The following is a 16,230-nucleotide window of genomic DNA, read 5'->3' as shown; positions in this document are numbered from 1 at the left end:
CGTAAGTCTTTGTGATGCATGCCCGAATCCACTGACCCATGGTCAATGATGAAACCTTGTGGTGCAAAGAATTAGGTTTCACTGACACAAACATTGATTCTGTTTTCCTAACAGTGGCTGTTCTCTTTAGATAGATGCATATGGCCCTACTGACATCTAAAGAATGCCATTTCTTTTCCAATTCCTGGACTGGTCTCAGAAGTCTGGCAGTACTACTTCTTGGGCCCCGTGGAAGGTGGAATTCACCTTTGGGAGAAAGGTGGGATCCAGCCATAACACCACCCTGTTTGGGTGTATTATGCAAAGGTCCTCCCTTATGGAGAGAGTTGCCAGTTCGGATATCCGTCTGGCTGAGGTAAATGGCCATAAGAAATACCATCTTAAGGGTGAGAAAACATAAGCTGGCAGAACGTAGTGGCTCGAACAGCTCTATCATGAGCATTCTCAGGACCTTGGTTAGGTCCCAGGTGAGATACCTGTGGATTACCGGCAGCTTTAAGTTGGTTGCCCCTCTGATGAAGGTGTGCACAAATGGGTGTTGGGTTAGAGACTTTAGAGTCCCGCAGCCCAAGACTGATACTATTGACGCTACCTGTCTACGTAAGGTATTGGAGGACAGCCCTTTATCCATTCCCTCCTGGAGGAAATCTAGTACCTTGTTACTGACATTGTGGTTGGATCAATATGTGCTTTGGAGCACCAGCCACAGAAGGTCCTCCAAGTGGCGTCATAAATCCTGTTGGTTGACGACCTCTTAGATTTCTAGAGTGTCTGTATGATCTTGGTGGAGCATTTGAGTTGATTCAGTGTATTCTGCTCAAGTGCCAGACGGTCAGTTGGAGCCATTGTGGTTCTGGATGCAGTAAGGCCCCCTGGGTAAGGGCGACCCTGTCTGGGAGTATTCTCCGTGGCCTGGTTATCAATAGGCTGACCAGGTCTGCGTACCATGGCCTTCTGGAAAAGTGAGGCGCTATGAATAGGATTTCCACCTTCTCCTCTATCACTTTTTTGATCACCCTCAGAATTAATGGAAGTGGAGGAAAGGAGTCCCCTGGGTCACGCTACATGGAGAGTGTTGGCTCTTTCTGCCCACAGTGTCAGGAATCTTGAATAGAACCTCGGCAATTATGTGTTCATTGGGGACGTAAATAAACCCAGGGCTGGATTCCCAAAATCTGGTTGTCATTTCCTTGATCAGATCTGGGTGCAGGCACCACTCTGAGTGGTTGACTATTGTTCTGCTGAGCCAGTCTGCCTGCACATTTGTTGTTCCTGAGATGTGTTCTGCTCTGATCGATAGAAGGTGCTTCTCGGCCCAGAAGCCAAAGCTTACCGCTTCTTGCATGAGTGTTCTGGAGTGTGTCCCCCCTGTTGGTTGATGTGGGCCTTGGTGGCCACATTGTCCATCAGGATTAGGATGGGTTGGCCCCTCTGTATCTGCTTGGAATTTCTTTTATGGCCAGATGCAGCGCTCTGAGTCCAGCCAGTTGATGTTGTTTTTAAGGTCTGCTCTGGACCACTGATCCTGTGTGATTTGGGAGTGGCAGTGAGCACCCCAGCCAAACAAACTGGTGTCTGTTGTGATGATCAGGCGGTTGGGCTCCTTGAATCTGCAGCCCTTGGTTATGGCTTGTGACCTCCACCACTGAAGGGATTGCTTCACTTTTGGTGGGACCTTCACCTTTATCTTCGCATTGCTCCTGCCTGATCTGTGATATGGCAGGAGAAACCATTGTAGGGTTCTTGCATGCAGATGTGCCCAAGGCACGACCAAAATGCAGGATATAATTTTGCCCAGCAGTTTTGAGAGCAAGTCCAGGGTTATGGCTGGGGCTGTGATTTCCTGACCTGTTACTGCTTTTATGTTGTCCTGGAGTTCCTGTGACAGGTAAACTTCGCAGGAGTTGGTGTCTATGACTGCTCCCAAATATAGCAGTCATTTGGTCAGAGTCAGATGACTCGTCGAAGTTCACGGAAAATCCGTGATCTTTGTAATGTTTGTATTGTAGTCTCTAAGTCCTCCTTTACTTTTAGGGGGGGGGAGGACTGTATCAATATGTCGTCCAGGTAGCATTGAATATGCACTGGTATTGTTCTGAAATGTGCCACTACACTGCCAGTACTTTGGTGAATGTTCTGGGTGCTGAGGATAGTTCAATCAGGAGGGCCTTGTATTGGTAGTGTCATCCTGCATAGTGAAAATGCAGAAACTTTCATGGAATTGGATAATTGGGATGTGTAAATATGCCTCTGAGGTCCACTGAGGATATCTCCCTCTCAGATATTCCCCAGAATTGACTGGAGGGACTGCATCTTGAATCTCTTGTACTCTATGTGTCTGTTTAGTCTTTTGAGATCTAAAATTGCTTTCCACCCCCACCCACCCCAATGACTTTTGAACTACGAACAGGATTGAGTAGAACCCTTGCCCCTGTTCATCCCGTGGGACTGGTTGTACAGCTTGGATGTCCAACAAGTGTTGAACTGCTGCCTCCATGATGCTCCTTTTTGATCTGTCCCTTGAAATCGGGCATCTTCTGAAGGAGTTTGGAGGTGTGGAGAGGAATTCCAGAGTTAGGCCTCATCTTACTGTGTTTAGGACCCAAGTGTCCGTCGTTGTTGATTCCCATCAGTCAACAAATTGGCCCAATCTTCCATCGATGGGTGCACGGTTCCTGCTGTCACTTGGTATGGCGAAAGGGCCTGCTGGTTGAGCCCCTGAATGGCTGTCTTCCCTGAAACTGCTGTCCATCTTTGTCTCAAAACCCGTTTCTGTCTGGATGTCGTGTCTGTCCATGTGTGTATGGTCTCTGGGAATGTTGGTACCCAGCCACCACATCTGTGGCCAGAAAAGACAGTCTTTGTGCATAAGGTGAGGAACGTATGTCCATCTGGCTGTATATTTTAAACAAAACCTTTCTTTTGTCCTTAGTCTCTGCTAGCAGGGATTCAATTCGTTCGCTGAATAACTTGTCCTCCTTGACTGGGGCAGATGCTAGCCTCCATTTGTGTTTTAAATCCGCCTACCAATGGCAGAGTCGAACCAGGTGCCTCACTGCCACCGATGATGTAATAGCCTTGGAAGCATATTTGGCGCCATTGAGAATGATGTCTGCTATAAGTTCCATTGTTGCTATTTTATTTAGGTCCTGATGTGATCAAAGATCACTACGTTGTCCTGCATCTGGTGAAGCCAGATCAAGACCACCCTGCTGAAAAAGGACACAGTTGAGGTTGCTCTTACTGCCCATGCAGCTGCTTGGTGGACCTTCTGGAGTGTCTGTTTGGCTCTTTTGTCCCCTTCAGGCTATCCTCTGCCTCATTGGCTAAGATGGTCGAGGATGTTGAAGCTGCCACTGGTCCACCTATTGTTGGAGCTTGTAATATTTCATCCAATTCCATGTTGTAAATTTTCTTTTCATTCCTGCCTGGTGTTGGGAATGACACCAATTGGGTCAATTGTCCTTGTGTCACTTCTCTGAACAATTCAGGTGAAGGTAGTTTCTCACAGTCCACCTTAGGCCTTGCATAGAAATGATCAGAGGTGGTATTCAGCAAGTTCTGACCAGTTCTGGAGAACTGGGAGCGGAAATTTTGAGTAGTTTGGAGAACCGGCAAATACCACCTCTGACTGGAGATTTCACAGTATCTTTCCCCTGCCCCGCCCACAGAACCGATAGTAAAAAAATCTGAATCCCACCAAATCCTTCAGATTTGTTAAATCTGGAAGTGCCTCTGTTGTTGCTGGGTCAGTACCCAAACCTGTTGCCGCTTTGGTTTTGCCTAGCAGCATTTTGAACAACTGAGGTCGAAATAGACCCGTAAATGTTGGGGTATCTATCACCGGTTCTTCTTCATCAGAAAAATCTGTCTCCCTTAGTTGCTCCTCCCTTCCTGCTGCTTTATCTCTATTGGTCTATTTGCTGGAGCATGGGAAGTTTCATTCTTCTCCGCTTCCTTTTCCGCCCTTGCAAAGCTTTTCTCAATGGCTTTCTGCCTCCTTAGAGCCTCCCTTTCATCAGCTTTAGAAACTTTGTGCAAGGGTTTTTCTTTTCCTTCACTTGTTTTATTGACTACCCTGGCCCCTTCAGAGCTTTTTTCTCTGGCTGGGCTTGGACCACCCCACTTGCCTTTGTTTTCTAGAAATCCGGCATGTTTGTCCCCTTTGTGCTGTGGGAGTTTGTCCCACTCACAGTGGAGCCCTGCAGCCAGGCCTTTAGAATCTGGCCGTTTGCAAGTATGCCCAGCTGAAACTGATCAGTGCTGTTGCCCTCTGTGCTTCAAGGTCTTTTAAGGGTCCTGGCTTCCTTTCTGAGCCAGATTAATGGCTGTGAGTCCTGGATGCTTTTGCCTTTTGGAATTTGCTCGGCATTAACTGAGCAGTGATCCTCCTTTTCTTTTCCTCCCACTCCCGTGGGTTTTAGCCCTTGCTATGGCAAGCAGCCTTCTTTGTTCAGGATAGCTGAGCGCCCCTCTGCCCGCTCATATGGAGCGGCAGCGGCTTTCTTCAAAGCACCAAACAGCTGTTACCCGCCCCACGGCTGCTCCGATGGTTCGTGAAGGCAGCTTTAACACAGTTACTCACAGTTCCTTATTTAGCTTGATTTCTGTTTTTGTGGGATTTTTTCTCTTGATCCAAAGGGTGTTCTAAATTTTCTGCTTTAGAGCCCCTTTCCCATGCATCTTACTTACATGAAGACTGAGTCAAAACTGGGCATGCTCAGTAGGAAGAGGTGGGACTAAGCATTTGATTGACTCAGCCTTCAAGCAAGGAAGCAGAGCCAACCCACACTTTGGATCCTCCATTCAGCGCAACGGAGAGTAATAGAAAATTCTTCACTTCAACTTCAATTCAAGTGGGATTGCTGCTGCTGTACCAGCCTCCCTGCTGCAAGGCAGCTTCCCTACCTGGGCTCCTGGACCTCACTGCAGGGCTGGCGATGGAATTCCCCAGGCTTATAGTTCTGAGGGCTTTCAACCTGCCTTCTCTAAGGGTGGGAACTCAGAGCGGAATGGAGCCCATCAAATGGCTATTGTGATCTGCTGTCGTCGGAGCGGGGGGTGGGAGTTGGGGTGATTTTTTTTCCAGGTTTTGTTCTATTGTACTTTATTTATTTGATTCTTTTTCTTAGTTTTTATTGTTTTTTATTTTTTATTTTAAACATGGTTTTACATTGTGTAAGCCACCTCAAGTCGCCATGGACAAATAGGCAGCAATATAAATTAAATAAACAAACAAATGTACCTGGTGGAAATCTTTACCGCTACTTTTACCATCGCCACTGAAATCCACATGAGAAAAGAGACAGCGTAGCAAATGCCTATCTGCTTCAGGTCCGTGCCGGTTCACAATCTAAGATGCAGAAAATAACCCCAAATTAGCTTCAAGAGCCAAGCTGAAATGCATAGACATGTCCTCAAGATAAAATATAAGTCAAGATCAAAGCTTTAGTTAGGCACCTAGATATCTGCAGGACCATTTCTCCCACCAGAAAAGGATTCCCCCAATACTTTTATCTTGGGAAAAACTGCCCAAGGTAGTGCTTTTTTTAAAAGAGGCATGGGGAGCTAAGGCAATACAGGCTTCTCAAGTCCATAACTTCTCCTGGAAATTAACTGGTGTCCTCAAGAAGGATCCTTCCAGAAGTTAAGTTCTGCCAGAGGGCATTTGGAATTTATTTGATACATTCATATGGCCACCTGACATGACTTTGCCGCTCAAGCAGTTAAAAAACAGGGGGGGGGGGAGAGAGAGACAATCCCATTGAAAAGAGAGCAAGAACTCTCAGGACCCTAGGCTTTATATCAAAGCCAGATTTCCAATGTCTTTCAAAAGGCCAGCAGGAGTGGACCAAGTCTAATTTATGGGGGAAGAATGCTCCAGTGGATGGGTTTGTGGGCAGACAAGCTCTCTTCCTGGCTCAACAAGCTGGCATTTTTGGGGGGCAGGGTCAGAGCATACCTTGCCTGCCAGCTCTAACAGGATGGTAGATATCACTGGAGAGAGCGGGTCTCCAGACACGAAGGGCTTTGACCACCCCACTTCCAAATTTCACCCAGAAATACACTAACACTCAATGAAGCTCATGGAGCACGGTGTCCATGAGCAAGTGACTGACACTCATAACTGCCTGTATTACTGCACAGTGCAGACTTCCGACTGCTTTTCAAGGGCAGCACCAGATACAGTACATTGCAATAATCCAAGAGGGAGATGACTAAGGTGTGAATAACCACGAGCAGGGCTTCCCTACCCAGGAATGGATGCATAGCACAAAGATGTACAAAGTCCCTTTTTATCATGGCTGACACCCTGTATTTCAAGCAAGAGCCCCAAGACTAGGAGAACCTCCATGCATGTACAAAGGATCTGCCTGAGTAGAACTTACTAGAACCGAGTAGAATTTAAAACAATGGGTGGAACATTCCTAGAAGCAGGGAGTCCTAAAACCCAAAGCCATTCAATCTTACTAGGATTGAGCCTGTTGTTCCCCATACAGGACCCATAGCCTCCAGGACAGCAACAGGACCTCCATAGCATCACTTTCACAGTCTGGGACAAAAATGCCTGGATATCATTAGCACGCTGTTTATTTCTCCCTTTGATCCCATGGATGATCTCACCTTCATGTAGATGTTCAACAGGAAAGGAGAGAGCATCAAATACTGTGGTACTCCAAATGACAGGCCACAAACTGGACCTTCCTTCCCCTATCATTACCAACTGGAACAGTTTCAAAAGGAAGGAGAACAGCATAACACTGTGTCACCAAACACCCCCCCCCGCAAGGATACCATGACTGGTGGTATTGAAAGCTGCTGAGAGGTCAAGAGCAAGGTCAAGACTTCCCCTGTCCTGCTCATCAGAGATTATTCAAGAATGCCATCAGTATCATCTCATGCCTGGGCCTGAACCCTGACTGAAAGGGATCCAGATACAGTAGAACCACTGGTCACGAACGCTTCTAACTACGACCAAATCAGGTTCCAACCAAAAAATTCACAAAATTTTTGAATCTGGTCATGAACACATACTCAGGTGGCGATCAAACATGACCCGACCCAGAAATTCCTAAAGACGAAGAAATCGCCAAAGTTATGGAATGAATTGTGGTCGTGACCAGAGGTTCTACTCTAATCCATTTCTTCCATAGTTCTTTGAAGCTGTTGTGCAATCAACTTCTCCACTACCTTACCCCAAAGATAAATGTTGGAAACTCAATATAAATTGTCCAGTACTATTGTGTCCATGATGGCCTCTTAAGGAAGGAGCCTCCTTAACAGACAATGGAACCATCTCTCAAAGAGGTGATGCATCCACATGTTACCTCCCAAGTTAGCCAATTAGGGGAGACATGCATATATTACAGAGCTGGTATAGCTAACAACCAGAACCGTATCTACTTCCTCAAGTAGAAAAAAATTAAAGTCAGGAAAAGGAGTCAATTTGCTTTCAAAATGTGTGCAGCCTAATATAAAAACTGAATTACCTGCCTCAATTCCTGTACTAGAATGTACTAGAATATAACGTTACATTCTAATCTGAAAAATATCAAACGTACTCACAAAAATGTGTAACTAAAAATTAACTGTATACTTACCTTAAAGGCTAAATACAAGAAAACATGTTTTTTAGTGTAACAATATATTCCAGAGAACATTTTCTTCATCCTACTAATCCAGAAATATCAAAGATGTTTGTTGTATCAATGCAATCAAACATGGAAAATATCCATAAAGACAGACTGGCCAAAAAAACATGGGGTGGATCTACTCTTACTCTCAAAGAAAAAAATGGGGCAAAGCAATTATTGGCATGGACTGAACTCTCTTGACTCAGCACTTCTGACACTTCTGACAGCAAACAAAATTAAGCACAGGAATTTTAATAAGTGGTAAATGAACTTAGTCCAAGCCATCTAACACAATTTGGATACTAATCTGGAGACAGCAAACTGTCGATGTCACCAGATGAAACAGAGCTTTCAGCAAATGGATTACAGTAAGATCCATTTTTGTTATATGAAGAAATTCAAGTAGTATGAAAAGCAGTGATACAAAATTAGCTGAGAATAAGTTTATCTTCTTTCCATCACAATTTCAAAGTAGTGCGACGCTCCTCACTTACATGCTGTATTTCCTGCTGGCTGGCTCGGTAGTTTTTCTTAGTTAAATTGTCCACCAGGTAGCTGATTTGAGACAAGGCCAGCGAGAGCGAGTCAAGATTCATTGCTGGTTGGGGCGGAAGCAGGCGGCCGAGCCCGGCGCAAAATCACCATTATTCCCCTTTAGTCACCTCAGAGACAGGTTAATTTTTTTCCACTTAGCTTGTATCTTAAGTTATGTTGTATCTTTAGTTCTTCTTTCCCAATACTCCCACTATGTCCTGAAACATGGCACCTGAAAAATAAAGCAGACATTTTTACGTTAGCATTAATAAATAATATTACCTTCCATTTTTATTCTGAAAAATGGTAAGAGTTGCAAACTTTAAGTTTAACACATGAAAAAGTAGACCAAACCTGAGACAAGGCACATTTGGACACCCGATCCATAACATCATTTCCTTTGCACAGAAACTTCCTAAAATATGACGGTATTTTTCTATATTTCATTGTTCATTCACTGAACATTCTTATTAATCATGCAATAAAATGCTATACCTGTCATGCTAAATACATGAATTCTGAGTCAACTACAGCAATGATTTCAGATACAGCCAATACACAGTCTGCAAACTAGTCCCAAGGTTTTTTTTTTCAGAATTGGGGAGGGGGGGGAAGAGGCCTTAAACATACTCAGCCATCTGGTCCAACCATTCTTCCCCTCCCATTTACCGTGATGGTGAACCTATGCCATGCATGACAGAAGTAGCATGCAGAGCCATCTCTCTGGGCACGCCAACCTTTGCCAGCCTTGCTCTTCCATTTTCTGGGCACGCCAGCCTTGCTCTTCTGGGTTCTGGCACCCACATGCATGTCAGCCAGCTGATCTTCATGCACATGGAGCAGCAGAAACTGGAAGAGCAGCTCCCCTGGCGTACATGGGTATGCCGGCCATCTAGTCCTCGCATGTGCATGCACTCTGGCCAGCTAGTCTTCGCACGTGGGAGCACTGGAAACTGGAAGAGCAGCTCCCCCGACGCACATGTGCATGCCAGGCAGCTGATCTTTGTGCGTGCATGCGAGTTAAAAACTAGAATACCAAGTGAATGGCGCGCATGCGTGCATTGGAAAGCTAAGCTTTTGGTTTCCTGCGCTCCCATGTGTGCACATTGGAGAGCTGTTCTTCCACTTTCCAGTGCACATGCACTCCTGTTTTGGCACTCGGTGCTGAAAAGGTTAGCCACCACTGCTATATGACAAACTTTAAAGCACTGGCTATTTTTTTCTCACATGTTCACTATCCCTCCCTGCTGCAAAACTCCAATAAACAATCCTAATTCTGCAAGAGGAACTATGGTAAGTGCCTCTCTTTACTTTGCATGTTGCAGACGAATTCCATGGATCATTACTATACCCTAGAGTAGGGTGGATAAGGGTGGATGACAGATATTAATAACAGAAACCTGATTTTAAAAAACATGATGCCCAAACAATGAATGTATCTTAAAAATATAATCATGAATTTAGTCTTCTAGAGTCTGGTGTAGTGGTTAAAGGAACAAGTCAGAAACTGGGAGACAGTGAATTCTAGCATAGGCACAAAGCTGCTCTACATATTTCCTCCAGCGAAGCTTGAGTAGCCCAAGCGGCTGAAGTAGCAGCACTCCTGGTGGAATGCGCCATGAGTCTAGCTGGCACCGGAATGGACAAAGTGATGTAGGCTTTGACAATGCAGGATCTAATCCACCTGCTTAAGGTGAGAGGGAAGGCCTTGCAACCCATTGAATTATGGGAGAAAGAGACAAATAAGGCCTTGGTTTTCTGGAATGTGGATGTACGTTTGATGTAAATACATAAAGCCCTCTTAACGTCTAGTCTATGCCATTTGTGTTCTAGATGATGGGTAGGATTAGGGCAGAAATCTAGTAGCATGATTTCGTGGGCCCTATGAAGCCAGGTATGAAACTTTATATGAAACTATGAAACTTTACGGACAAAGGTGGGGTCCAAACGCAGGACCAGCCTGTTGTCATAGAAGGAACAGAGATCCTCCCTGATTGATAGAGCTACAAGCTCAGAAACCCTCCTAACCAAAGCAATGGTGACCAGAAAAACTACCTTATAAGTTAGGAACTGAAGTGAAACTGATCTGGAAGGTTCAAAAGGTGATTCTGTTAATGCCTGCAGCAGCTTGGGTAACTCCCATGAGCGATATCTGTGGATCACCGGTGGGCAGATATTAGCGGCTCCTATCAGGAACCTGAGCATGGAAGGGTGATATGACAGGGATGAAAAATGATCCCAGTGGATAATGTTCGATAAGGCCGCCACCTGGTGGTGGAGAATATTGGGTGAAAGCCCCATATCCAACCCAACCTGAAAGAACATTAGCTCATCAGCTACAGTTGCTGTGGTGGGAACCCGGTCCGCCTTCTGGCACCACTGGTAGAAAACCTTCCATGTGGCATCGTAAATGTGCGTTGTGGAAGGTTTACATGAGGTATGAATAGTGAGGATGACTCGATCCGGAATGTTCGAATCTCTCATGTATTGCCACTCAAGCGCCACACGGTTAGGTGGAATCATTGTGGCTCCGGATGAACCAGGGGTCCCTGGAGAAGTGAGACCTGTGGTCTGGGATTCTCCAAAGGTGGGCAACCGATAGATTCACCAGATCCGCAAACCAGGGTCTCCTGGGCCAATGAAGTGCCAGGAGAATCAGCTCCGTCTTCTCCTCCAACATCTTTTGAATGACTGCCGGAATGATCAGAAGGGGAGAAGGCATAGAGGAGACCTGGGGGCCATCTGCTCCAAAGCGCATTGGCTCCGTCCCTGAGTGTAGAATCTGAGTGAAGTATCTGCTTACCTGAGCATTCAGGAGAGATGCAAACAGGTCTGAACCTGATGGGTAGTTCCCTGAACAGAGAGGGGTGGAGGCTCCACTCTGCATGGTCGACCACACTCCGACTCAGCCAATCAGCCTGAGAGTTGTCGAGCCCAGATATGTGATCCGCCCTGATGGACAGAAGGTTCCTCTCTACCCAACGCCCTAGGCATTCGGCTTCCCTCATCAAGGCCCTAGACTTTGTTCCCCCTTCTGTTGACATGTGCCTTTGCAGTCACATTGTCCGTCATCACCAGTACATGGCCCCGTCACCCTTGAACAGAAGTGTTTGAGGGCCAGAACGATAGCCCTGAGTTCCAACCAGTTTATCGGACAAAACCCCTCTGCCAATGATCAACGTCCCTGGGCCATCCCGCTATCCAGCACGGCTCCCCAGCCCTGGAGGCTGGCATCTGTTGTGATCAGCAATATGTCCAGCTCTTTGAACGGATGCCCCCTCCAAAGCACCAGAGACTGCCACCAGCGGAGAACCTGTGGGAGGATCTGCATCCTGGAGTAAGAGTTGCTGGTGCCTGCTCATTGAAAGAGGAGCAGGAACCACTGAAGAGTCAGTGAGTGCAGTCTTGCCCACAGGATGATACCAACGCAAGAGATCATCTTTCCCAGGAGTCTATGAGCCAAGGGGAGATTGTAGGGCAGATCAGTATGATGTGGACTGGATTAAGATGTCGTCCAGGTAACACTGAAGTCTGACAGGAACTGCCCGAAGGGTAGCCACCAATGCCAGTCCTTCGGTGAAAACTTTGGGAGCCGACGACAGCCCGAAAGGAAGGGTCCGGTACTGGAATACCTGTACTGATAGGAAAAATGAAGAAACTGGCGGTCATGATGCCAGATAGGAATGGGGAGGTAGGCCTCCGTAAGGTTTATGGAAGAGAGGAGGTCGCCCTCCTGAATGCTCTCTAGGATGGAATGAAAGGTCTGCATTTTGAAATACCTGTATGGGATGAACCTGTTTAAAAACTTCAGATCTAGGATGGCATGCCGCCCCCCCACCCCCCCGATGCCTTTGGAACCACAAAAAACTGAAATAAAACCCTCACCCTTGCTGGTGCACAGGAACTGGCTGAATAGCCCTAATATCGACAAGATGCTGGATGGCCAATTCCATTAGGGCCCTTTTGGCATCATCCTGTGATATGGGGCAAGTCACAAAATGCTCTGGAGGAGGTGAAAGGAATTCTAGTTGCAGACTCGATCTGATTGTATTGAGGATCCAGGCATCCACTGTAGACTCCTCCCATCTGGTGATAAAGAAGGCCAGATGACCTCCAATGGGAGGGGGGAACAGGTGTTCACTTGGAGCTTCAGAAGGCACGGTCCCCTCCTCCTCAAAAGGGGCATCTACCCTTATATTGGTGCTGTTGTCGGTTATTCACCTCAGGGCACTGCTCCTGGTGTTGAGGGAAGGCCCTCTGATGACGGGGGAAGCAAGGGGAAGGTTCGGCCCGGAAAGATGAGGGATGAAAATAAGGGGTTGGGCGGTAATCCGCTTTCTTACCTGTCGAGGAGAGGACCTTCCTCTTATCCCTGGTCTCGATCAAATATGGATCCAGAGCCTCACCCGCATAAGGAGCCGATGCCAGCTTCCACTTATAGCGTGATTTGGATTGCCAGTTCCAGAGCCAAAGTAGTCGTTTAGCTGTGATCGAGAGGCCATGGCTCTGGAGGAAAATTTTGCTGAATTCAGAGTGGCATCCGCCGTAAATTCAGCCGCTGCAATAATTTTGTTTAGATCTTGGTGAGATTTAAAATCAGACAGAGGAAGGCGCTCCTGTAACTGATGCAGCCAGCGGAGTGATGCTCTGGTAGAAAATGACCCTGCTGTTGATGCTTGGACAGCCTAAGCTGAGGCCTGATGGTTACATTTGAGCATTTGCTCTGATCTTTTGTCCTCAGACTTGATACATCCTCTGGTTCGGTGGGGGTGCCAGAGGAGGAGGAGACCACTCCTCCTCCTCCGAAGGGACCACAAGAGTAGAGGCCAAGGCTGGTCCTACATTGTAGAAATGGCGATCATGTGATGAAGTAGCAGGGGTGGAACACTGTTCTTTAACAAGGTCCAAAAATAACAGAGGAGAAGGAAGAACCTCTGTGTGGACCACAGGTTTAGAGAAAAGTTTCCCCTTGGGTTGAAAGATCCCTCTGGGGTTCAGGTGCCACCTCCTCCAGGATCAATTGGGCAGTGACCAAGGCCTTCTGTAATAAGGGGTTTAAATAAGGCTGGCTTAAAGACCTCCATTGAGGGGGGGCTGGTCCTGGAGGAAACTTACTGCCTCAGACATATATTGATCTCTGATCTCACCCTTCCTCCTCTGACCCGGAGGAGTGGCTATGCTCTGAGGGAAGTGAGTAATAGCTTTCCCCATAATCCCCTCCAATCAGATTGAGTAGAGGGCCTACCAACCTCCTGAGGTCTAGGCTATTCCCTGTGTTTAGGAGAGGCCCCTAAAGAGGGATTGGGGAACCAATCTTGTTCATCCCCCAGAGGCTGAAAGAGCTGTTGTAAGCCCTGTGCTAATCCTCATTGAATGGCAGAAGAAACTACTAGGGAAATGTCAGAGGAACCACTGCCCGAGTGGGCTTCTCCAGGACGTAGGCCAGCAGCAGCGGGGGGTGAAGGTAGCTTCGGGCCTATGTCTAATGCTATCCTGAGTGGTCTGGTTGGGAGGTGGAATTGTAGGGACCTGAAGAAAATGGGGTCCTGATTTGCTAAGGTCTTGGGGACCTCCTTCCTCCTCTGTTACCATAGGAGACCAGGTTTGGGTATAGGAGAAGGAAGAAGAGTGGACTCCCTGTTCCCTGGGCCCCATAATTTGGCCAACCTGTGGTTCCATTGGAAGGGAAGCCTGCTGCAAACGTCCCCTCATTTGGTCCAGAGTTTTAGCAAACTGTCTCTCGAGCACAGCATGCCTCGTTTTTTCAGCCTTTAGTTCATCTTGGGAAACTTTCTTTGAAGCGAAGGCTTTGGCCCTGATTTTTGCCACTGCTTCCCTTTGAGCTGACTGGCCATGCTGACTCTTCCTTTCTTCTTCTTCTTCTGGGGCAGGAGTGTGTGTGCCTCTAATCCAGAGGCTTCTGTCTGCTTGAAGGCCTCCATGATCAAACCAGGGGTACACAAGAGGTGCTGGAAGCAACCCTCAGTATGTGTCCCTTGATCTCACTGTGATAGTTTTCTCAGAAATATTGCCATAGAATAAGACAAACCGATGCTTCTGGCCAATTAAAATGGCCACCAGCCTCATGTTTTCTGCTGAGGTAATAAAATGGCTGCCTGCACAAGGAGAAATTGTTGGAGGGCCTTTGTTGCTGTATAGCAGGGTTCCCAAACTTTTTCAGTCCACCACCCCCTTGGTGCTACAAACTCATCCTCAATGCCCCCCACCCAGGGGCGGGATTCAAATTTCTGTGGGTGTGGCCTAATTTGAGGGTGTGGCTTGCTGGTCACATGACTGGATGGGTGTGGTTTGGTGACTGGCACACCAAATACAAGTGGTCCTCACTTAATGGCTGGTTGCTTAGCAAGTGTTCTAATTTATGACTGGCCTCCCCAGAACTACTCGACCTGTTTTTGGAGTTTTGACAGTCATGCACGCACATATACACATACTCCCTTCCAACCCTGCTGGAGCAGATCATTGGACTAGAATTGGCAAAGCATCTTGATTAGATTCTAGTAGTGAATAAAATCTAATCAGAGATGCTTTGCCGATTCTAGTTGATTTGTTTTATTTGAATTTCTTTATTTTATGTTGCTGAATTGCATTGACCTGTATCCCTTCTTGTGCACAACCCAGAAGCGTTTGTGATTCTTTGCAGCAAAAATTATAGACCTCTGGCTTTAGTCTCCTTTTCAAACATGCCACCACTGCCGCGTTCGGGGCGAGGCCCAGCAGGTCCACCCCATTGAGCCCACCGCACTGGAGTCACCTGCCCAAACAAGTCCGAGCAGAGCGGTGCACCAAATCAATGGGGTGAGCCTGGGAGAGGGAAAGAGAGAGAGAGAAAAGAGAGAAAGAGAGAAGGAAGAAAAAAAAGAGAAAAGCGAAAGAAAGAAAAAAGGACAAAGAAAGAGGGGGGAATGGAGGGAATGAGGGGGGAGTGGGAGAGAGGGAGAGAGAGAGAGAGAGAGAGAGAGAGAGAGACCTGATGCATCAGATTGAAATGAGGTCTAGTTTAGAGGCCCTTTTCCACACTGAAACATCTTTGCCAGCACACTGAAACATCTTTGGCTTCTGTTAATTAAAGATTTTGTGGACAAAACATGGTCAAGACGATCAGGAAGCTCTCACATTTTGTTGAGGCTTTAAACAGGATCCATTGGACCAAACCTCCATCCTAAAAAAATACTTTTCCCCAATGTATTACAGTGCCAATTCTGAAGAAAGGAAAACCAAAATGCATTGGTAAATTACAAGAACACAAAAAAACGCACACACGCTCCCTTCTAACCCTGCTGGAGCAGGTGATTGGACTAGAAAAGATATCTCATTATCTTTCTCCTCCCTCCCTCCTTCTTTATTTCTTTTTCTTTCTGTCCCTTCCATCTCCCCCTCTTTCTTTGTCCCTTTTTCTTTTTCCCTTTTCTCTTTGTCTTCTTCCTTCTCTCTTTCTCTCTCTCCCTCTCTTTCCATCTCCCAAGCTCACCCCATTGACTTTGTGCACCACGAAATTCGGACTTGCTTGGACAGGTGCCTCCAGTGCAAGGGGCTCAATGGGGTGGACCTGCTGGGCCTCGCCCCGAACACTGCAGCGTCATGTTTGAAAAGGAGACCAAAGCCAGAGTGGCTTTGCTCTCCTTTCCCAATGCTGCGTTCGAGGCAAGGCCCCGCAGGATCACCCATTGAGCCCCTTGCACCAGAGTGTGCAAGTCAATGGGGTGATCCTGCAGGGCTTCGCCCCGAACATAGTGGTGGCAGGATGCTTGAAAAGGAGAGCATTCGGGGCGAGGCCCTGCAGGATCACCCCATTGAGCCCCCTGCACTGAAGTGTGCAAGTCAATGGGGTAATCCTGCAGGGCCTCGCCCCGAATGCAGCGGCAGGATTTTTTCTCACCCCTGAATTGTGTCCTGCGAGGGGCCCACCTCCAGCACTCCCCTGCTGGCCCCCTTGCCTCTTAGCGCCTCCCTAAGGCATCCCACCGCCCCCCAGGGGTGGTACCGCCCACTTTGGGAACCACTGTTCTATATGCTCTAAGAGCCCCAAGCAAAGAGTGAAACC

General features: G+C 47.1%; 1 protein-coding gene across 9 annotated transcripts in view; it reads right to left on the bottom strand.

The window, feature by feature from the left end:
* Positions 1-16,230, bottom strand: part of CNOT1 (CCR4-NOT transcription complex subunit 1) — a 159,059-nt gene that overhangs the window by 126,185 nt on the left and 16,644 nt on the right. For all 9 annotated transcript variants that reach the window (XM_087940247.1, XM_087940245.1, XM_087940249.1 and 6 more), the window contains exons 2-3: positions 8,129-8,400; positions 5,246-5,353 (exon numbers count right to left, since the gene is read on the bottom strand). In XM_087940247.1, coding sequence (XP_087796373.1) covers positions 5,246-5,353; positions 8,129-8,230 — 210 coding nt within the window. In that variant the 5' untranslated portion in view covers positions 8,231-8,400. The remainder of the gene's footprint in view (positions 1-5,245; positions 5,354-8,128; positions 8,401-16,230) is intronic.

This window comes from Pseudonaja textilis, chromosome 11 (assembly GCF_049901715.1).
Source record: "Pseudonaja textilis isolate UNSWEBS1 chromosome 11, rPseTex1.2, whole genome shotgun sequence".
NCBI classification, from domain to species: domain Eukaryota; kingdom Metazoa; phylum Chordata; class Lepidosauria; order Squamata; family Elapidae; genus Pseudonaja; species Pseudonaja textilis.
The sequence above is the reverse complement of the archived record's forward strand: the minus strand, read 5'-3'. Positions and strand labels throughout refer to the sequence as shown.